At 44.2% G+C, this 22,848-nt stretch overlaps 1 protein-coding gene across 3 annotated transcripts in view; it reads left to right on the forward strand.

Annotated features, from left to right (window-relative positions):
- RUNX1 (RUNX family transcription factor 1) overlaps window positions 1-22,848 on the forward strand; it is a 169,306-nt gene that overhangs the window by 124,074 nt on the left and 22,384 nt on the right. For all 3 annotated transcript variants that reach the window (XM_086482482.1, XM_086482490.1, XM_086482498.1), the window contains one exon: window positions 14,511-14,702. In XM_086482482.1, coding sequence (XP_086338608.1) covers window positions 14,511-14,702 — 192 coding nt within the window. The remainder of the gene's footprint in view (window positions 1-14,510; window positions 14,703-22,848) is intronic.

A 22,848-nucleotide genomic window follows, 5' to 3' on the forward strand; every position in this document is an offset into this window, starting at 1 on the left:
TGGTTAGGAAACTTGGTAGAAATAGTATGACTCTTAAATTAAATATTTCCCTTAGGCCATTTGACCTACTGTGTACGTCTGCTGGAAAATTAGGTTTTTCTTCTTTTGACTGCTTCTTTCTGTTTTTCTCATTGAATTGTTTTAACCTACATAGCTCTGAAAAATTCACTAATGGACCAAGTGCCTAAAAATGGTGCAAAATGAAAAGGCTTCCTGGATTTAGCCCCAGTGGGCTTGAGAAGTCCAAGGTTAAGCTGGGCATTAAATGTGATTATCCCATATTGGATATGTGGTTTTCCCAAATACTTTTTTGGCATCCTTGTACCGAAGGGCAGGGTGCTGAGTAGCGGAGAGAGAGAGAATAATATTGCTGAGTAGGATTTGAGAAGGAGCTGAAAAAGCTGCTGGCCCAAGAAGCACCTTTTTAGGAATGGAAATTTCCTTTTGCCTCCTGGCAAAGCTAGCCAGGGCAGGGGGAAAGGTACACCTTTGGTCAACCACAGTTAAGGGCCCACTCAAACCCTGACCTGAAGTAATCCCATATCACTTGAAAGGTTCAAGGAAAGCCCATGGCCTGTAGCTGTTCTGAAGGAAATCTTCAAACACCCCCTTGCCTGGCCTGAGGTCTTCTTTAGGGAATCCCCAAGGGCTGGTGGTGTTAAGTGCACCTGACCTGATTATCCTTTCCCCTGCCCCGTCCAACCTTTGCCCACAGACTTAAGACTCCCAGAGCAGCTTCTGGGAGGAGAGTTAGCAAAACCCACAAGGGGCTGGCATTCCTCATCCCATGGCAGAAGCGAGGAAGACTCTGCACATGTCAGGCTGGGGAAGGATGATTCCTCTGAGGGTTTCACATCACTTCCACCTTCAGCCTTTCATGCAAGGAAAAGCAAAACTGTCCTCCAAAAAACCTTTTCATATCAGTGAGCTGAAATAATACTAAATGCTTTTATTTCTTGCTTGCTTTCTGCTGCAAGTGCCTCCATCTGTTGGAAACCGAGACTAACATGTACCAATGAACAGTTGAGAAACCATGAAAAAACAAATCATCGTGTCATTGGAATAGACTCACTATATAAATTTCAGTGATGACTTCAGAAACTTCCATTCACCTGGAGAATTCCAGTGCCTAAAAATTGCTTAGAGGAAAACGTATAGGGGAAAAGGTGCTGTTTGCAAGTTGATTTGTCTATATAACAGAAACACAATGGAGACTCTTTCTTCCTTTGCTAGCACTAGCTGCGTGCTCTGCAGCACATCACCCTTTCAGTATCACAACCCAGCTTTTCTAATTGCTTTTAAAAAAAATCTTGGCTAAGGTACTTGCCCCTGAGAGCTTCCAATCTAAATAGACCGTGTACAGACAAAAGAAAGGGATGGGCTGCAAGAAAAGCTGATGGTTGTGCACTGCTGGGTCTGTTCCTGTGTGTTTGTGTCCCCACATCCTATTGTCTAGGTGACACTGATGTGGGCGGACTAGCGCTTAAATTATGGGTGCACTCTTGGGACAGCTGTAGTTGGCTTGTGCAATGGTCATGTGCAAGCATGCGGCAGCTGGGGGAAGTTACAAAACATTGCTAGCTCAAATTCACACAGTGTGACTTGATGTGTTGCTGTCTCTAAATGGGTATGGGTAGGTAGGGTGTTGCTGTTGGTTTCCTTTCTCTGTGTGTGTGTGCACGTGTCTCATCGAAGGATGGAAAAAGAAGAGCAATTTAATCCATTTAAATAAATTAAAGTGGTATATTACTGCAAGAGCATGCTTGCAGACCAAAGGAGCTGTTTCTGAATAGGCAGGACAGTCCTAGCAGCGCCCCAGCAGCCAGGCCAGCTCCATGGTCCCTGAGTGACAAAGGAACAACAGCCTAAAATGTAGGTTCTGCAGTTGGGCACGTCTCCCACCACTGTGAAAGTTGTGCGTGCCACCAGCTCATTTTTCATAATGAAAGTACACAAAGAGCGAAAGGGCAGAAAGCAGTTTGTCCGTTTGTGACTTGTGTTTTCTGAAGAAAAGTGAAGAGTGAGGGGGAAATAGGCCTGTTTCCATTATGCACGCACTTTCACACAAGCAGCCTGAATCATTCCAGTGATACAATGTCGGGCCTGCTGGCTTAGCACAGGACCGTATAGCATAGAAGCATCACATAGCACAGGACTATCTGATACTGGATGTTAAAAGTTTGGCTGCAGAACTGGACCAGAGGTTGTGTGTCTGGATGCAGCCAGCTCTGCAGTGCATCCATGGGCACCTCTGCAGCTCTTGGGTCCCCTGTGTTCCGGAAGGACCTCTCTGTGCCCCACACCCTGGCTGCTCAGCAAGCCCCTTCGCCTCCATGAGGAGATGGTGGAGCAGCCCCCTGCAGGCAGGGGCAGCTTTGGGCCAGGTTTGGCTGCCTCACGGCGGCTGGTGGGGCTGGCACAGCACCAGCCTGTTGTCTGAGGTCTCAGTCCCCTCACCTGGCCACCCTGGCGGTCTTTCACTGGCAGCAGGAACCTGAAGCAGAGCCCATGCTCCCAAGCACTTGATTTCAGATTGGAAACCATACAGACATACCACAGGCACACTGCCCATGACCTGAAAAGACCAGTAAAAGCAAAGCTGAGTAGCTGCTGTAACTGCCCCAGTGCAAAGATCCCTCAGTGCAGACAAGGTCCAGGCAAGACCTGCCTCATACGGGCTTTCCCTGGCTAGCAGCTACCCTCAGCTCCTAAAAACAGTGCTCGTTGTTCTCCATCAGATATGCCAAGGATTATGAAATTTATATGAATGCTGGGCACTCCCTGGTGTAACAGTGATAGAGGAGATTCTTTTTGTCCTACTGAATAGGTAGGACCTCAACAGGTTTTTAATACCAGCATCCTTGAGGTTTCGTGGTGCAGACTCTTCCATATAGATGAGATGGAACAGTATTATTTTCCCTGGCATTTGTCAGCCTCACTGCTGAGTCCGTTAGGAGGGTTGATGTTGGGTGATGTGAGGCAGAGAATTTGTCATTTTAGTTCAATGAAATTGTCAAATATGTGCAATATGAAATCTTGTGTCAAGACTGCTTTTCTGGGAGTGTGGTGGCTCATATATATTTGCTTGCCTGGTTATTTGGGTGTTTTTTTAAAGATACACAGAAGTGTTGACAGGACAAGCTCCTTCCTCGCATAAAGCAGGTAAACAGGAAACCAGAGTTGCTGAAGTGTGGTCTAGGAACGGCAGTAAGGCCGGCCCAGTCCTATAGAAATTATTTCAACTCCTTTTTTGAGTCATTTAGTCCCACACAGATCTTTTTCCACCCTCCCTCGAATTAGTGTGATTTTAAATTGAGAACAGGTAGGTAGATTTTTTTTTATTTTCTTCCCTTTTTTTGTCTTTGTCAACCCTTTTTTTTTTTTGCACTTAATGTTCATTATTTTATTAAGTAGTGGTTGAACAGCTACAAAGACTGTGGCAAGTATTTTTAAGTGTTTATCTATTTTTTCATGGTGGTATTTTCAAGGGATATACAGCCTCAGTCTAGCTCTGCTGAAATCAGTGGGCAAGTACCCTGTGACTGTGATAACAGCAGAATTAGGTGAATGTATATTACTTCTGAAAATGCTTCCTAAGCAGTCAGTAGGTCTGACTTTCTCCTGTCAGCTGCACTTACCTACAAAGAATTTGTAGTTGTTAAGATCAGTGAACAAGTCTTTAGAAATATGAAAAAAGACTGCATGGATTTCAACTTGTGTTTTGTGTGTGTGTGTGTATATGTAAAGAAAAGCATTAATATGCAGCACCCTGGCAAGCAGGTTGGCCATTGGGGATGTGACTATATGCTGGTCCCTGCTGAAGACCCTAGTTCACTGACATGCCGAGTATCTTTCCAGTGAAGTTAGTTGGTGGTGCTCTGAATGAAAGGTTTCTGAATCTGGTCCTTCATCCATTATGTTCCTTCAGCAAGCAAAGACTTTTGAAAGGCAGTCGTTAAACAGGAGCAAATTAAAGCTTTGAAGCAGCTGCTGGGGCTTTGCGTGAGCTGGGGAAGGATGGACTTGTACTTGAATCCCCGCAGTAGAGCTGCCTACTGTGGTTTTAAGGGTATCACATAGCCCCTGCCCTTCCTAGAAGGAGGTTAGCTAGCAAAGCTGGGCTGTTGGAGCATCGGTCAGGAATCCTGCTGTCCCTCCAAGTTTGGCCACTGAATGCCTACCGCACTGCTGGCAGACAAGAAAGTTTCCTTCACGGCTGTGCTGGAGGGCAGCAGGACCTGACAGCACGCAACTTCTGCAACATGCTTCCTTCACCCTTCTCTCTACAGGAGGTGTGAGAGAGGGCCTTGCCTTCCTCAGGCTCCTAAGAGAGCTGTGAGAAAGGGGAGGGAAACTTTCATCCTGCATGGAGTGGTCAGGCACTCCCTTTTGCCAAACAAGCTTTCAGCAGTGCAGGACCTTTTCTGAAGCCTCTGTTTTTGAAGAGTTGCTTTACTTGTGTGTTTACCAAAACAACACGTGTCTAAGAGAAAGGCCAGATGAAGCTGTGCAGCACTTTCAGCAAACAGCCCTATTTTCTTCTTTGAATATAACTGGAAGGGGTGAAAATCCATCTGTGCTGCAGTCCGTCCCAGCTTTGCCTGCCCTGGATTGTCAGAAGGTGCAGGAGTTTCCTCCTTGCAGACCCATACAAAAACACTGCAGGCTCTTGCTTCATCCTCTGTCACCTGTTGTGAAGAATGCAAAAAGGACTTTTGCTCTGTATCTCCATTTCTGTCCTTGCTCTTTGCTTGTCCTCTGCAGTTGGGAATTGTAATGAGTAAATGCATTTCCTATTAGTGTTAATGGTAAATCTTGGTCAGGCTGTTTCCATCCTTCCCTCTCTTTAGGATGTGGTTCAGTTATTACAAGCGCATCGTGCCCTCATACAACAGACAATTCTTCCTCTTACGATTCAGAAGTAGAGACGGCCTCTCCCAAGCATTGCTCTCCCTCATGCTTTGCACAGACCCGTGCAGCACTGACATAGGAACATCTCTTTTGCCTTCTTTAATCACGGAACAGTTAAGGAATAGCCTGTAAAAATGGGAGGAGACACGAGAAAGAATATAACCAGCCGTAAATGGAAAGTCGATCTATTGATTTTATTTTTTTTTAATAGTGCCTGACCTTTATTCTTCCTTTGCAGAGTGCTGTAGTTTGAGTCCATTAAACACAACATGCACCAGGCCATCTTCTCAAGGCTGACCAGTCCAGAAAAGCCAGGCTGTGTCATAACCTTAGCACATAAAGCTGCAGAAAAATTCTAGGCGACAGTGTTGATTTAATTATTAAGGATTCTGTTTGTCTGAGTCTGCCTGCCTCTCCTACCTACACCCTGCGTTATGGGCTGTTCTTCATTACCTGCTCTACCTATCTTCGCAATCTAGCCGCAAACAGTTTTGGTTGACCACACCACTTCCCTCTTGAAAGTTAATACTGTTTGACTCATTCTGCACTGCTAACACCAAGCCAAAGAAAACAAGCCAAAGAATAACCTGCTTGTATGCAGTTTGGAAACTTCTCAGAGGCCCTGCTTTCAAAATGCTATACAGTAGCTTACTATATCTCTCTGCAGCTGCGAAGAAAATGAGGAAAGCAAAAAATGGTTCAAGAACCTAAAATAAAGACTAGGCAGAACCACATGAAATTTATGAGCTTTCAGTGAACTGCAGTCCTGTGTAGGCACAACGGAGCATTAGTACAGAAGAGGGACTGCTTAGTAATCTACAGATTAAAGTATCCAAACCAATTTCTTTGGAAAAAACAGGTATTTTCAACTATTGTGGGGAAACCAGTCACGGGGCTTGGTAAAAGCAAAGGTCTCTAGTTCAAGAGAAGCACGTATGTAGCCTGGCAATATACTTTTTTTGGACAGGAGCAAAGTTTTTCACAAGTCATCAAAGTCTGAATGGTCGGTATCCATGGGGAGTAAATTTACTTATTTGTTGCCAAATTCCCCTAATTTACATAAACAGTGAGCCACGGAACTTGACCTTTAAGTTGCAGGTCCCTTCTTCAACTCTGTCTGAGGCTGAATGATGGAGACCTTTTACTGTCTAGAGATATTTCGGTGGACTGATGAAATTAATTTCTGTCTAAGCTTTCTTTTTTTTTTTTTTCTGTGCAACTTTCCCATTTGTTTGTCCTCTTGGAAGCACTGCAAAGGTGGCAAATGCTATCATCCCTCGCTTTTCCTACTCAGGCTGAGGGAAGGGGTCCAGATTCATCCCACCTAAGCTTACACATTTGATTAAGGTGCCCAAATTAGGACCCTGGCCCCCTGTATTCAGCACAGAGGCAAACTTCTCCCAGGTCCTTGCTGTCTGAGCCTTGTGTTTCTGCAGCATTTCTTTGGACAGAGGTGTCTTTTTATGCCTATATTTTTCTTGGTTGCTTGCTGAGCTGTTGGTTGGCTGGTTGTGTCTCATTCTGCACCTACTCTTTCATACATATCTTCAGCTACAATATCTCAGCCCATGGCTGGAGGGTATTCTTATGGCAGTTTGTACATGTGGGAAGATGCAAGCTATAAAGAAACAAAAGAGGTTTTTGGCAGTGCGATGCTTAAGTTGGGAGTCATTCAAACTTTGTCAAGGAGTCAGGATTTTAAAAGTATATACATTGACATGGGGAAAAGGGAAAAGAAAGCGAAGGGTATAATTTTTGCAGACTAATTTAACTTTCATGAACAACTTTTGCCCTCCAAACTCCTAAAGCTCAATTCCCTTACTCTTACTTTCCTGTGATGACCCAATTCCTGGGGTGAACCCACAGAATAATTGCACTTCCATGACAGAAATAGAGGACACACATATGTCAGATTCATCAGACTTTTTGGTGGATCCATGGCAAGAAAATAATTATGTTTTAAGTGGAAATACATTTGTGCATTGCTATTTGTTAGTACAGCACAGGCCTCACCAGCAGAGCTGGGGGAAGAGGAAGCATATTTCCTGCCTTGCAAAAATTGTCAAGATTGCTTTTTCTGGCTGGTGTACCTCAGGGTAGACGTGAGGCTTTTCATATGTTCGTCGGGAGGCAGGGAGAGAGCTGGAGGGACGGACTCAGCCCAGAAGGAGCCTGCAGTCTCACAGTCAGCATCCTGGCTGGAGCGAGGGAGACCAGCAGCCTCAGTTTGTCCCTTTTCCTGGGTACATTCCCCACTGGAGCCCTCCCAGTGAAGCTGGATAATGCATCAGTGACGAAAAGGGCTCTCAGTCTGCAATTAGGCCACTCGGAAAATAGGAAACCGAAGTGTGTTTTCTAGTATAGATCAGGCAAGAGGGACTTGAGCCAGACTCCTCTGCCTGCTCTTGTTTGTTCTGGGGCAGGACTCTCTCTCATTGCAAATTTTGCTCTGCCTATAGCATCTGTTTGTGTGCTCTTTTTAAAAAGCACTGATTTAAAAAGAAGAGGTAAGAAAAAAATTATTGCCAAAATATAGTTTAACTTCTGTTAAAACACGTAGGTAAAAAATGCACCAGCTGCTCAGGGTGCATGTCATCACAGTAGGGCAACTGACCCCTCAACAGAGGCACAAGAAGCTACCTGAGGTTTCCCCCAGGCAAAGTGGGGTGTGACTGGAGAGCGGGGAACCTGCTGTGTACATCTTTGTTCACCTTGTTGGTATCTTTGGACGCTTGTTCCATGCACAGACAAATTGGATTACCTGGTGGAAAAATTAAATACTTAGCAAAGGATCATACCTGAAATGTTCAGTCTGTCTACAGTTACTCTGGGTTTTACAAGCAGGTTTTTCCATAGAGACAGAGAAAGGGTGAGGTTTGCGAGGGAGCTGATAGGAGAAGCGCATCTGGAAGGGCTCCCCAGTGTCAGTCTGTCTGTGCTTGGCGTTGCTCAGCGTTCTACTTCTGAAGAGCAGCTAGATGTCAGCCCGGTCATCAAGTCGCATACTATCCAGCCTCATTCACACGTTCCCTAGTGCCTCATGTCTATGGTCAGGTCAGGTCTGATGACCAACACTGATTCTGCTCGTAATTACAGACACAGCACAAAAACCTTGAGCATAACATCCTGTCTACCGTGATGTTCCTTCTGTCTGGAAAGAAAGCTTGCATTGTACAGTGCTTAAAAAAAAACAGCAAAAAAACACAATTGCTGATGAGTCTACTCAAAGCTCTGACAACCGTCACCATTATTTTTCCTTACCATAGCAATAATATTTTTAACGGAGTAAGGAGAAAATAATCTACAGGGTGTCTAATTCCTTTTTTAGGAACTTTTTACGTTATATTTTTAGCACTATACAAGAGGGTTGTGAGCTCTGATGATGTTCCATACTGATCCTTCTAATGCCTGAGTGCAGTACAAGTCTTTTCCAAGTGATGGAGGCTAGAGAGGAAACCACTCAACTTATCGGGTTTATTTTCGAGCGTGATTTCCCAGAGCATGGTGGGCTGCAATATAACAACGGTTAGTGCCTTAAGCTAGGCATGTGCATACATCTCTGCAGGATCAGGCCAGGTCTGTTTGAAAACACAGCAAATATTGTCCTAGAAATGTTATGCTGCTTGCTTTTTCTGTGCAGACAGGGAATCAGCAGAAAAGAGTGTGCAAAGTATTTGATATCTGGGATATCTGGCACATAGAAAAATATTACTACTTTATGCAGTTAAGGCAATATTTCTATTGTTAGCAAAAAATATATGCTTTTTTGCAAGCAGGATAGCTGATTTTCAAGCATTTGCATTCCTCAGCTTGGTAGTAATGTAGAAGCACTATAATTCATTTTGTTTGCAAGGATATATCATTTTTTGCACTGAAGATAATGTGCTCACTTCCTAGAATAACGTGAAAGAGTATATTTTCTTCTCATCCTTCAATATGTACAAAATAATTGTATTTATTTTAGCTCCATGACACAAAACAAAATTTACCACTTTATTAACTGGACACAATGAAACATGGCTTATTTTCTACCCAATAGAGCTGGAGCCAAACGAAAGCCCTGAATGCAAACAGCCCTGAAAAGAGGACATGCTTGGATCAAGATCCAACACAGTTCCAAAGCAGCCAGCTTTCATTAAACCAAAGCATCAGGTCTCATCAGTCACTCCCCACTTCGTCAAAGTCTGGCCAGATGCTGTATTTTCCTGTGTATAATCAACTTTTTGGGTTTGAAACATTTCCATTTCCACCTGGGAAAAGCGGGGGGCAGAAGAGAGAGGGGGAGGTATTCTGCTGCCCTTGGGGAGAAAGGGTTCGGCTTAATTAAACTCCCCTTATACTGTCTCCACACAAGTAAAACCTGCTGATTCGGGGCAGAAAACTTACGGATAATACACACAAAAACCTGTGGCGTTTCTGCTTGGGTCTGCCTCTGGCTGGACAGCTCAGCACCCGTGAGCCAGTGAGTCTCCATCAGACACCAGGTCCCCAAAGCCCAAACCTTTTGTGGGCATTAGCACCTCCCAATGCATTAGCTCCAGATAGGGAATGAGAGCAGGCGACAGAATACTGTACTCGTCCTGTGACTTGATTAAAGGAGGAAAAAAAAGTCCATTAATCTGTTCCAGCAGTGTTTACTTGTAAAATGGTCCTGGGTACCCACAGGAATATCAGTAGCTTCAACTGGCAGAACAAGAGTAACGATGCCCTTTCTTAGCCTCTGTTTTACCTGTTTCTCTCCCTCTGAAACTGAAAGGCATCTAAAGGCATTAAAAACTAGATTAAAAGGAAGTTAATGGAGACCTGTTTCTTTTTCTGCACCTGGAGGCAACCTGGAGTACTGCTGTCACCTCCATGGGGCCAGCTGCAGTGTGAAACCCAGACCAAGCAACCATTCCCAATGAGTGCTTCATGTGCACAAAACCAGGGGCTGCCAAGGCACCTTGTTCTTGACATTTCTGCATCCAGAGCCCCAACCAGATGGCTGTGGGCCAAGCTGAGTGCTCTACAGTCTCTTAAAGTCTATAAAACTGCATTTCCCTTCCATTAAAAAGGAAAGCACTTCCATGCTGTGTTTCTGTAAAAGTATCAGAAAAGCTAATGTCTTCTCTGCCCTCCTTGTTTAATATTTTGTGTAAAAAAATCTGCCTGACCTCACTGAGACAGTATTTGAAAGGAATAAGGAAAAAAAAATCCAAAAGCCCCCAAGTCCTGTGGTTTAGCCAAACAAGCTGGATGTCTTGTTTATTCCAATGTCTCAAACACTGACCCTGCAACCCAAGAGAAAAAAATGCTGCTCTTTTCTTGTCTCCGCTAGTATCTGCAAATTGACGCTTATTAAAAACTATGGGGACATAGGGAGGGAAATAGAACAGTGGCACTGTCTCATGGCAAGCCGTCTCTCTCTGCGAGCTCTGGGCTGAGGTCTTCTTCATTCAACAGCTGGATGTTTGATTGACTTCCATAAAGTCCCATCTGATTCGCAAAAGTGGGAGATCCTTGTGGCCAAACTGCCAGCTCAGCAGAGCTGCACCAGTTTCCCAGTGCCTTCCTGCTGCTCTTTTTCACCCTGCATCACGCTGCTCTCCTGGAAAGGGGAAGCCTGGGCTTGTGGTCACCACGCTGAGCTAGGAGGTGAGCGTCTGCCACAGGGTCATTGCCTGACCACAGGCAAGTCACCTCATTTCTCTGTCATTCGGTTTTCCAGCTATAAAAGGGGGATAATAATAGTCCTGGGCTTTACAGGGGTGAACTGAGGAGAACTTGCCTGCTCTTTAAGCAAGGTGTTTAGAGGGTAACTTCAAAGTAAAGCTAATAAACACGAAAATACAAGTCACCCTAGCAAAGCTCTCCTTGTGCATTTATAGTGGCTTGGGAAAAGCATTTAAATTTGTTACGTTTTCCTGACACAGTTCATCACTTTCCTGCTGCAGACCTTCATGCATAACAGGTTCTGTGTTGCTACCTGCAGCAGTCAGCAAATGAGAAGAGGTTAAATAACTCTTCTGACATGGTAGGGAAAAAAAAGAGCCACTTTTTGGAGCTACTTCTTGAGGTAAAATTTGCCTGGCATTGATTCTAGGTAGTTCCCACCAAAAATTACAACGTATGGATGAAAACAACAGCAGAGTTCCCCTGAGAATTAACCTGTCAGTGCTGATCTTTCTTCCCCAAATGCATTAACACCAGTGGAATTTCCACAAGCTCAAGGGATGAGACAGATCTTGGGTGTGCCGATGCTCCACTGGTACCCCCAGGCTACAGAAGAGGCCTCACTCAGGAGCCTACTCGGTGTGACGCCCCCCTTCAATGCCCAAAATTCAGCAGGATGATGTGGGACAGCACAGAGCTAGGTGGGGGGGTTTGGAAGTTTCACTTGGTGGATGCACGGTGCAGAGACAGGCAGAGATACTCCCATCAGCTCGGAGGGAGCTGGCCTGGGAACAGGGTGCCCTGCCGTGACCTCGGGAGGATGCTGTGACTGGGTTAATTTGCCCTGCTCGCCTCCTGCTCGGTGGTTTCAGAGCAAGCTCGGTTTTGTCTGCCCTACCTGATGTCATGTGCCAGCTTGACACAAATTTGGTGCCTGAGCTAGATCCAAAGCAGGAAAGTTAATTCCTTCCTCAGTAACCATAATGCAGCCCTTGTCCTGTTGGCTTCAGAGGAACCGCTCACCTTTGTGCAAGGCTGCTAGCACACCGGCTTGCACTGCCAGGATGCTTGGTTTTGCACCAGGCAGGCAAAACGGATGCTGGGAAGGCAGCACCAGGGAGGTCGGAGGGGAAGGTAGGGTAGCAGGGGGTCAAACTTGGCACTGGTGCACGCACTTAAAAGCAGAAGTCTAAGTGGAGTTTGAAATTAAGAACAAATTACATCGGGGGAATGGATTTGGAAGGATCTGGCTCTTGGCTCTGTGAACCCTGGGTTCAACCTGCTGAAGCTTAAAATAATCCAAATATATGAGGTATTTTACACATGTTGTATGACTCCATGTGTTTGCATTCAAGTCCAGGGTCAGGAGCCCAAGGCTTGAAGCAGCATCCAGCTTTGTACTGCTGACAAATGAAGCATTTGCTCTTGACCAACCAGAATGTCAGATAAAAGCCTTTTTCATCTTTCTTCACTTCTCACTTCCCTTTTATTATTTTTTTTGTTTGTTTTTGGAAGCCCTAGTGGGTCTCTTTAATGACGAAACTGCTACTATATAGTATGACTTTTTATATTTTAATATTTCCCCCCTCCCCCCCTTGGGATAATTTACAGCACAGTGTGGAATCTGCGACAGTTCAAGTTGTGCCAAAGGGCCTGGCAACAGGAAGAAACGCCAAGCCACTGCGATTTGGAACCATAATATAAGTTATAAAATTTAATTTTAGAAATGCAGCTACTGGGAACTGCTTTTAAATGCACATTTTCCTTTTAGTGCATAAAATGGTCCTGTGTCTTGATTGAGCTGCTAGAGTGGCTTGAAAGAGTGCTCTGTACAGTAAGGAGCATACAGAGCTCTTCAGAGATCTTTTGCTGCTTATTCACTGATACACAAAATTGGAAGCTGGATGTTTATGAATGTTTATATATTAAATACTATGGGGATGTGTGGAATAGGGCACCGTGGATTATTTTCAGGAGTTTCGTGCGAGTCTGTTTTGCTGCTGTAGCTGTGAGTTGAGAGAGGACTCACCATAGGAACAGCACTGGCCACCTCCTTGCAGGGGGAATGGAGATGCAAAGAAAGCTGCAGAAGGCAACTCTTCACCACAAGAAAATGACAGTCAAGAGCAGATAGGCAGCAAACTATGGTGTTCAGCAGAAACCAAGGATAATGCCACCTTTTTCAAGGGAACAAGTAGAAAAAAAAAGATGTTGGACCTCTGGGCTAGAAATTTGACATGCATTCCCGTCAGGGTAACAGTGTCCTATGGGAAGAAGGGGAAGGGGTAAGATTCACGAGGCAGCTGTTTTCCTGAGACAATTGCAACATGCAGAAGCGGGATTGGGTTTGGGGGAAAAGGAGGGATGATGACAGCCACTGCTCCACAAGAAGGTCCCCAAGCAGAAGGTATGAAAATGACATTTTTGGAGCTGGGGTTCCTACTCCATTGACTAAATACAGGTGGGGTCAGGGTATGTCCTCATAGACACATTGCAGTCGGTATCTTGCCCTCCATTTGGAGGCAGCGTCTTTGAAAGGACAACTTGTGTGCCAGAGACAGTCTGCTTTTGGGCTTTCTGCTGAAGGGTTGTTTCCTGTGATCTTTAAGAAGAAAAAGCCCTATTGGGGGAAGGGGGAAAATTACAAAGGAAAGTTTTGATTCCACGTGGTTGGGAACATGGCTGAACTGTCCCATTTCAGACATTTCACCAAGCACAAGTCTGCTAGGGAGGTTTCCATTTCAGCTCCAAAGCGTGGTGTCAGCAGCCTTCCAGGATAAGATACCTCACTTTTTGAAGGACATATCATAAGACTGGAAACCACACAAAAGTAGTTTGCAAAGTTGTGACAATAGGTTAGCTCTTAAGAGGGTGAAAAAAGGATTTAAAATTCGTGCTTTCATCATGCCTACCAAAGAGCAAGTTCTCCAGCAGATGAGACATCCCTCTTGTGTGCTCTGTGTTCTGTCTTTGTGGTTACAGGTTCACATACAAAGGATGCCAGCACAGAGAGCAGCCACAGGCAATGGTTAAAAATGCACTACCTTAGTCCTTGCTCACAGCTGCTAGATAAGACTTATCTTGAAACCAGTCCTGTCCGTGATGAGATATGTCTCTGCCCTTCCAGCTGAATCTGAATGTGTCCCGATGCTGTGCTGGATCCGGGCCTCTCCAGCACCTTCCCTGTCCTCTCCCAGCCCTGCAGGGCTGCAGCACTAGATGTCCATGGGGACTGTGCTCCAAGGGCTGCCCTGGGGATTGCTGGACCCTCTAATTCCTACACGGCCATGACCAACTTTGCTGTGCACTGGCTGATACTGTAATGTCAACATTTACCCTCTTACAGTCAGATGTCTGGTGGGACCTCACGTTTCTGAAGCTCTCAATGTCACTAAGAGAGACTTCATTACTCCAGTTTCAATTCTGCCAGCTTCTGTGTTTCTTTCCTATTTCTGTCTGTAAATCCATTGCATAAGGATCCAAAAATGGGATTTGTTTGGGTTTTTTATTTTGTAGCCCCATAGTACTTGTCTAATTATGGTACCTAGTGACAATCTGGGATTGAATTTTTGAGGAGTTATTCCAGTGCAGGTTTAGCACAGGGGCCACTCAATGTTTCCTCCTTTTACGCATCCCCACAGTCCTCCTTTTAAAAACTCCTTCCCTCCCAGTCTCAGGTGTAAGAAGGCACCTCAATTTTCAGTGTGGTTCTTCAGAGTAGGCTATGTCTAGGGCTGCCCCACGATACTATCACAATGCATGACTTGCGTCTCCTGTTCTTGCAGAGAGGTAGTTTCAGTTTAGTTGCAGACAGCCACTAGCTGGTTAGGTACTTTTCCAGTAGATCAGGGGATAAAAAAAAGAAAAAAAAATTAAAAGAAAATAAGTCAACAGACCTCATGTATCAGTGAGATTTTCTGATCTTTTTCCCCCCCCTCCCAAAATAGGACATCGTCAGAAAATAGATGAGCAGACAAAGCCCGGGAGCTTGTCCTTTTCAGAGCGCCTGAGTGAACTGGAGCAGTTGCGTCGTACGGCCATGCGGGTCAGCCCACACCACCCAGCCCCCACACCCAACCCACGAGCCTCCTTGAACCACACCACTGCTTTTAACCCTCAGCCTCAGAGTCAGATTCAGGGTAAGTACCTGAAATTCTCCCCCTGCTCGCCCATCTCCACCCTGTCAGCCTGTGAAGCATGGGGGCTTGCAGACACTGTCCCCCTGTCCCTCCACCTCTTCTGGACTCTCTCGGGCCACCTTTAATGAGTGAGAGCCTTTAAAGAGTGAAAGGAGGGGCATCTTAACATACATCTGTATTTCTAAAGACCTGACAGATTTTAAGGGGTCCATATTGTCTCATCTTCCCCATGTCAGTACAGCTCATGGTGTTTGTTAACCTCATCTATGCTAGAACCGTAACACTTGAAAGCCATTGTTCTCCTGCAGAGATGCATTATGCCAGGCCTTTTTCTACATGTAGGTGTATTTCCTAATGGATATTTATCAATTACATTGTGTGCTTGAATGAGAGAGAAATACCATCAGTGCCTTGCTTTGACCTTTTCCAGGAAGGCAGCAGCAAAGAAAGCTTTGCAAAGTGCTCTGTGCCCTGAAGATGACCTCTTAGTGCTAAGACATTAATATGGGCGGGCTGGTTTGAGCGTATTTCTGTGGCTGGTGGTTACCCAGTGGGGTTTTTTTGAATGAAAACCTGCAAAATGGTGACTCAGGAGTTTGATTTCCTCTGAGGCTCAGGCTCAGATGATGCCAGTGAAACCAAGTCATCTAGCTTGAAATCTTATCTTCTACCATTAGAGCTGAGTCTGCCCCTGCTAAAACCAACTCTGTCCCTCGGATTAGCTGGAACTTGGTGAGCGGTGAATCGGGTCACTAAACCATCAGTTGATATGTGTTCTGCAAAACGCGTGTCAAAATGCAGATTCATAGTGAGGTGCACCTAAAAGGAGGGTGCTGGACAGTGTTAGTTTTAGTGAGGTCTGTTCCTAATGGAGTTTTCCTCTGTTCTTCCAGACAGAATGAAATGGCCTTAGTCGAGATTCTCTGCTGGGGTTTTGGGGAGAAATAATTACCATGAATCAGAATAAGTTCTTTTTTCAGTTCTTTTTAAAACCAGGATACTCTTTGTTGCATGCAGAAAAGGTTATCACTTACCTAAGGCAAATGCTTGTTACATCCTTTTATTCCTAGGGCTAGGAAGGTCTTTGGTTTAGTGAAATCTACTGCAAATCTGCAATTGACTTTGCTGTGAGCAGAAGCAGACATTTTTGAGAAGAATGGGAAATAAATCAACACATTGTCATGTGCTGTTTGTAGAAAGAGGTGGATAAAAAGACAGTTGGAAGGACATCCAGCTCCTTCCCTCCCTGGAGCCATGCCAGGTCAGCTCAGGTGAGGGATCCAGTCCTGCACGTCTCCCAGCCCCTGGGAGTCCCCTCACTTAGTTTTCTGATTTGCAGTGCAAACCATGTTGGGTTTCTCCTGCGCACAGTTCCGTTCCTATAAAAGAAAACACACATATTATTATGGCTACTCAGCAGCCAGAGGCTACGTGGGTGGAGGTATCGGTCGCAGACTTGCATTCTTGAGCTTCTTGGGAACACTATATGCTTAGCAGAGTATCAGGTTTAACGATGAGTATCCCTCTTCCCTGGTTCCCCGTAAAAGTCCCTGTACGACTTCAGAGCGATAGGCTTTTCACGCTCATCCGGGGATTCAGCTGCTCTCTCCAGAAATAGTTTTAGTACATCGCTCTGCTTTGCTCTTTGCAAACAAGATTTTAATGCATTTTGCCTGTGGACGCAGCCCAGAAAATTACAGCAATTGAAGTGCTGACATGTCCTCATTGATACCCTCCTCTTTGCCTATCAGGCTGCTTTCTCCCAGTTTCCCTTTCCTTCTGCCTCCAACATGTGCATGTTATCCATTGAGCAACTTGTTGAGGCTTGCAGTCGCTATCAGTAAAATAAGCCCCAAACTGAAGCCTCCCCCATTTGGGACTGTCTGTGCTGCAGACACCTTTTAATTCCTAAGGCTCGTCTTTTCAGGGTCACGCTATCACAGTGGGGGAAAAGGGCTAAAGTGGGAAGGAGCTCCAGCACCATCATTTTTTCCTTGGTGTTCGAAGTATGATCGTTTTTTAGGCTGATCTCCTGTGTGACCTCTAGGGAGTTGGGATATTTAATTTTTTTTCTATATTTAATAAACAGCACTACATTTCAGAACACAGGCCTCCAAAACCAAAACACTTCTGACTTGCTCCATAGCATTGCTATACCTATCTGCACATCTTTGCATCCTGAAACACTTCTCTTGAAACTCTCACTGAATAAAGCACAGAGTGCTTTTTATATAGGCATAAAATAAGGCATAAAACCCTATACATTGCTGACTTCCAAGTAGTAGCATTAAACTTTGCTTTAACTCACACCACTATGAATCACAGGCTACTCTTCTATTCATCCAAGTCCAATTATCTTTTTTTAAAAAACAAAACTAACTCAAAATAGACATCTCGGACTAGTTCTTGGATTTAAAGGGGCAGGTTGCCATGCCACTAAACCACTGTTTATTTTTTGAGGTTTTCATCTATAAAAGGATTGAGGTTAATTTTAACTTCCTATTTGAGTCTTGAATTTGAGCATAAAGCCGCTTGTGTCATGGATACAAGTCCAAGCAAGCTAAGAGACCATAAATTGCTATAATCGAGTTTTATGCTTCTTTCATATCACAAGGAGGGAGAAAGTACACCTGTTCGTTTAAAAGATCTAACCATAGCCAATTCACAGACCAAAGGGGAACAGAAGGGGAGAAAAAGCTTCTACCACATCACACATGGTTTAAGTTGAAAGATTACTTTGTGCCAGCACCAAGCATATAATGTCAAAGGATTTGACTTACATGCACAGAGTTAGGCTATTCAGTTAAAGCTCCAAACCCAGCCAATGCTTTAACCTTAACTCACCCCTTCCTTTGTACAGAGGTGAAAAGAAAATAGACAGAGACATGTGAGCTGTGCTGAGCTGTTGGTTAGGAAAGGTTAGGTAAGACCATTCATGAGCATTTAAGTTTATATATATAGTAACTACAAATGTATCTATATATTATGGTTGAGTTTTTTCTAACACCAGCCTGAACCTGATACTAAATACATAATTACTAATTTTACTGTGGTTAATGTTAACTAGAGTAGGTAGGTGTGTAATTCAAGTGTTTTACATAAATATGAATTGATATGGTTCCTTTACAGAATAATTTTTTTCAGGGCCAATAGAAATATTTTAAATATGTAAGTCATCAGGCCAAAAAGGTATTCTTTTGGAGGCATTAATGCTGAGTTAATAAATTGCATAAATAAATTTCTAACTAGTGGGGTTAAGAATATAATCCAAAAGCATGTGCAATTAAATAACTTCAATTTTTTTTTTCCACATTATCCCAAACAATGTTTCCAACTGGTGATTTATTAATTACACATAGATTAAAAAAAAATAAATAAAATAAAGATATTTCTCTTTTCTAGGAAAAACAAATAAGCATTGTAATCACTTTAAGCTACATGCTTCTGGTTCTTTTTATGCTTTTATAGCCTTAAAAATATCTGAGTTTGCTCACTTGCTTTTTTTCCCTCTTTTTTTTCCTTTTTTTTTTTTTTTTAAATTTTGTAACCTTATATGTTAAGTTTCAGCTGGGACCACGCTTTTATGACCAAATCTAAAGTCCCTGGAAACAACAGGCTGTAATAAAATTGCTGACAGATCTTTAAGCGAAGCAGCAGAATTAGCACCAATAGCAAAGCAAGAGAGATCATTTAAAGATCAGCTCTTTGAATTAGCACGAAACATAATGACTGAGAGATTATTTTGTTACAAACCAGCCTTTTGTCTTCCTCCAGGTGCAATACGCTCTGTTTAAGAGACATTTCAAGGTCCTTGCTATCGTAATCTCGTTCCACCAAAAACAGCCCAAGTTTATCAGGGTTCCCAAGAACCGGTGAAACACAGGAGTGGAGTCAAGGGCAGCGTTTAAGCCCAGGGAATTAAAATGGCTTTGTTCCTACTATGGCTGTATCCTGCCCCAATTTTTAATATTTCCACTTTTAAATCAGCTTAATAGGCCGTAGGTTAATAGAGTTAGAAGTGTTGACAGAGCAGCGTTTCAGAGCAGGCTTCAACGGAGCCGTCATTCTGCCTCCCCGTTTTGCTGCTGCAAAGCACAGTTTTCAGGCGCTTTCGAGAATCTGGATTGATGTGCTCGTAGCTCCCTGCCAAAACAGATAAACAGTATCTCAAGATTAGGGTCTCGCCAACTTTTTCCATTGTGCAATATGCTAAATACCAACATTTTTATGATCTCTTTGGACACGTCTGCGTCTCTCTGTCTTTCCTTAACCTGGCACACTTGCAGAGCGAGTACATGGCACTTTAACAGTGTATCATCCCATTTCCACTTGATTAACCACCTGACCTCTCCATCCCAAAATACACTCCCCGGCATGTTGAGCGAGTGCTGCCTGAGTTTGGCGCCCTTCCTATCGGCACCACTCCAGGGCGGCGTAGTGGGGAGTGAGTCGCGCCAGCACACTGGCAGGCAGCGTGGGCAGAGTGGGCAGCACGGGAGCTGGCAGCAGGTACGTCATTTCCAGTCAGCACGGCTGGGGCTGCCAAGCTCCCCAGCTCTGGTGCTTCTCCTGGATGCGCAGGAGTCCTCCTCCCCAGCCCTGGAGTACAGCTTCCTCACCACGAGCCAGGTCGCAAACATTCTGATAGCGGCCGGGAGAGACCCCCTTTGACGGAGCTCCCCTCCAGCGCCAGTCTCCTGGGGTGGGCAGCCAACATGGCGAACACATGCCAGGAGCCCGCTCCGGGTGAGGGGTAGAGATGCTCTTTCTTCTTTCCCCTCCTTTCAATGCCAGTAGCTACCAAATTGCTCCTGAGTGGGGAAGAGGAGAAGTGAAACCGCCTTGGTGGCATGGACCCAGAGCTCGAGTGCCACAGCCACCTGGAGGTCGCAGGAAGTTTGTGGAAATAGTGATGTTTTCCCAAAATATTTTGCAAAGCAAATCTGTTTAGCTGGAAGGGTTCCAACTGGCTCTATCAAAAAAGAAATTTTATAGAGAGAAATACCTTTTTACTGAAAGTACAATATGTTTCTTTGATTCACAGTTATTACTCAGCACATAATACTTTTATATAATGCCATGAGTAACCTCCACAGTTTTTCTTCTTAAGGGTACAGTGTCATCAGCAGCAGACTCACCCTACTGTTTATTTATCGTGTCATAAACCAGCTTGCATCTGAAGAGATGAGCACAAGAACATGTGAACCAGATTACCATATGCAAAACGATCATTCTTTCATTCAGTCCAATAGAAGTCCACTCTGGGGAAAAATCCCTCCTTTTTCAAGCACCCTACTAACAAACCTATATAAACCTCCTATTTAAGGCTGTCTGAATCCATTCTGTAGCTCTGCAGGCACATGCGGTCCTGGTTTTGTCCAGAGTTACTTGCATCCACCAAACTGCAGCATGTCTTAGGAAGTTTGCTTTAAAGGATAAACTAAAAGGGAGCAGCAGAAATGTGACTCTTGCCATCTGCAGAAGCACAAAAGTACATTGTGTAGCATTTCTGGCCAAGTGAGACTTCTCATTTTGCTGTAAAACTAGCAGCCTCCATATTTGTACCCTGGAAAATATTTGTGAGATTATAGTCTATACAGAATATATTGTATAGACTAGAAAATATCAGTCTGGTAAGGTCATACACAAGATGTACATAACTAAATAACCCTCAGCTTCATAGTGTCCATTTTTCTTGGCTTCAGCTCTCAACATAATTTTTTACTCAGTCATTTCATCCTGTGTGGAAATAGACTCCTTACAGCAAGAGGCATGTCTTCCATTTGATTTGTAAAGTTCATAAAGCCATTTGAGTCCTTGCCAAATACTAATTTTGACAGGGCTAAAATTTTGTTACCGTGACACATTATTTCTGCCAAGACTTTGCTTATCTGCAGGGCTAGTTATGCTATGACACACGAGAGGGGTGGTGATACACAGCAGCAGCCCAGGAAAAAAGAGTGGTCCCGAGAAATTCCCTCTGTCCAGCGTTAGAAATCTCCTCTCTTCCCCCCTCCCCTGCCAGAAGCAGGCCACCAGTTTTGCCGTTTTGAGATACCATGGTGGGATAGTATATTAATAACAGTATAGAAAGTTTTAGAAAAAGTCTTTAGAAAAAGAAGTTTAGAAAAATCTCATGTGAGGTCCAGATGAAGTAATGATCATCCAGTGTTCAAGAAAAAATTTAATTCAAGTGGCAGCATGTGCAAAGGGGTTCTGTTAGTATGACAAGAGGAATAAAAACCTTATTTTAAAGAAGAGGTTAGCAGAGACAGGTTTATTCAGTGTGTCAAAACAGAGGCTGAGAGGGAAGATAATTGCAGTCAATAAAACAGCAGAGAGGTTCAACATCGGGGACAGAGGAGAACCATTTGTGCCGAAGGACAACATCGGCTCAAGAAAAATGGTTATTCTAAACTGACCTTCAACGATTTTAGGCTGGAGATTAGAAGATGGTTCCTAGGTATCAGAGTAGCCCCAGCAGCCTTCCAGGGTGCTATCAGAGACAGAAAAACGTAATTTAAGATGGATCTTGCTATGTCATGTAAGTGCAGAACACAAGACGCAGCTGGGCTGCAGGGCCCATTCAATGAATTCTCTGCACCTGTGGCTTCACCAAGGCAAAACAAGGGACATTTCATTCTCCTGGACAGGCAGGAGGAGGCTCAGGGATCTTCTCAACTCTTTGCTCTGTTGGATCTCAGTGACAAGATAAAACCTTTGCCCACAAACTCCCAGTGCACTCCTTACTCCCATGTGGACCACCAGATCTTCAGCAGTTCTCTGTATAGATCCCATCTGGCATGCAGGCTCAGACATCTCCCCTGCACCAGTGCCAGTGACCTCATGCTTTGCCTGCTAAGAGGAACACTTTTCCCACTTGAGGGTGGGAGGAATCTGACCTGCCAACCCCTCCGTGCACCTTGAGGACTCATCCCCTTCAGCCACAGATTTGTACCTCCTCTCTCTGTTCCCACTGGGGGCAGAGCGATGTGAGGAAGCCAGTTCCTCAACACCTGCCCGCGTTGCAGACAGCACATCCAGCTCCAGGGCATAAGCCTTGCTCAAGAGCCTTCCCTGCCTCCTCACATTCAGATCTAGAAAAAAAAAAGGGCTTGAAATTGTTTAGCTTTTTCATCAACTTAAGGCACTAATGGAAAAAGTTATGTAATGGTGTTAAATCCAGAAGATTTCCAAGTGTCGATATATTTAAAAGATACCAATCTTCATATTCCAATTGCCTGGCACTTCCTGAGATTAAAAAAAAAAAGCAGTGGATAAGTCAACAAATATGTTCTCAGTCCCCAAGCAACATCTCCACTTACACAAATTTTTCTTCTGTTTTTCTTTCTCCCTTTTATCCTCCACACAGAGCATCCTAAAGGATGACTTTAACTAAAGAAATCTTGGGTTTAAAGCAGAAATCAAGAAGTTCAGAGATCTGCATTTTGTTCTAAGTTTTGTCAAAGTCATTCTGCATATCCTTTGGCAAGCTATTTAGAACTTGATTTTTACAGAGTATTTAGGAAAGCTTAGCACACCAGAAAAGTGTCTTCAAAAGACCCTTGATAGTGCCCAAGCACCTAAGCCGCAGAGAAATCAGTGACACCTATGGAGCTACCTTTGGAAATTCCTCTAGCTGTCTAGCCGAATCTTTAGGCAGATACAAAATTTGGCAGCTCCTGCCCAGACACAGTTTTATTTTTCATTAATCAGTCCATGTCTTTTACCACATGAGAACAACACTGAGCTGATGGATACTGCTAAGAGAAACAGAACTTGCAGGTAGGGACAGGTAGCTCCAGTTCAGTTTTTAACTTGCACAGTGATCCTCTCTCGTTTGTTCTGGTTTGTCATCTTCCACTCAGTATGCCAAAGTCCCTTCTTCGTTATGTTGTTGCAAAAGTGGAGCTGCTGTCTGACTCAATGCAGGAATCTTGTGCCTTCATTGATGCTACAGCCCAGTGTTAGTGCTCTCAGCAGTCACTGTGATCACCAGAGAAAAGAGTGAATTACTCAGGCTCATTTCTTGCTCCTTTAGCTTTCTTGTGGTACAGCAGTGCTAGAGTCACCCCTCCAAGGTGAAGCCTTGGCCTACTCCATTTCTGGGGCAATTGAGAAGGCTCAGCATCTTTCAGGATGGCAG

The sequence above is a fragment of the Leptosomus discolor genome, chromosome 1 (assembly GCF_034619465.1).
Source record: "Leptosomus discolor isolate bLepDis1 chromosome 1, bLepDis1.hap2, whole genome shotgun sequence".
NCBI classification, from domain to species: Eukaryota; Metazoa; Chordata; class Aves; order Leptosomiformes; family Leptosomidae; genus Leptosomus; species Leptosomus discolor.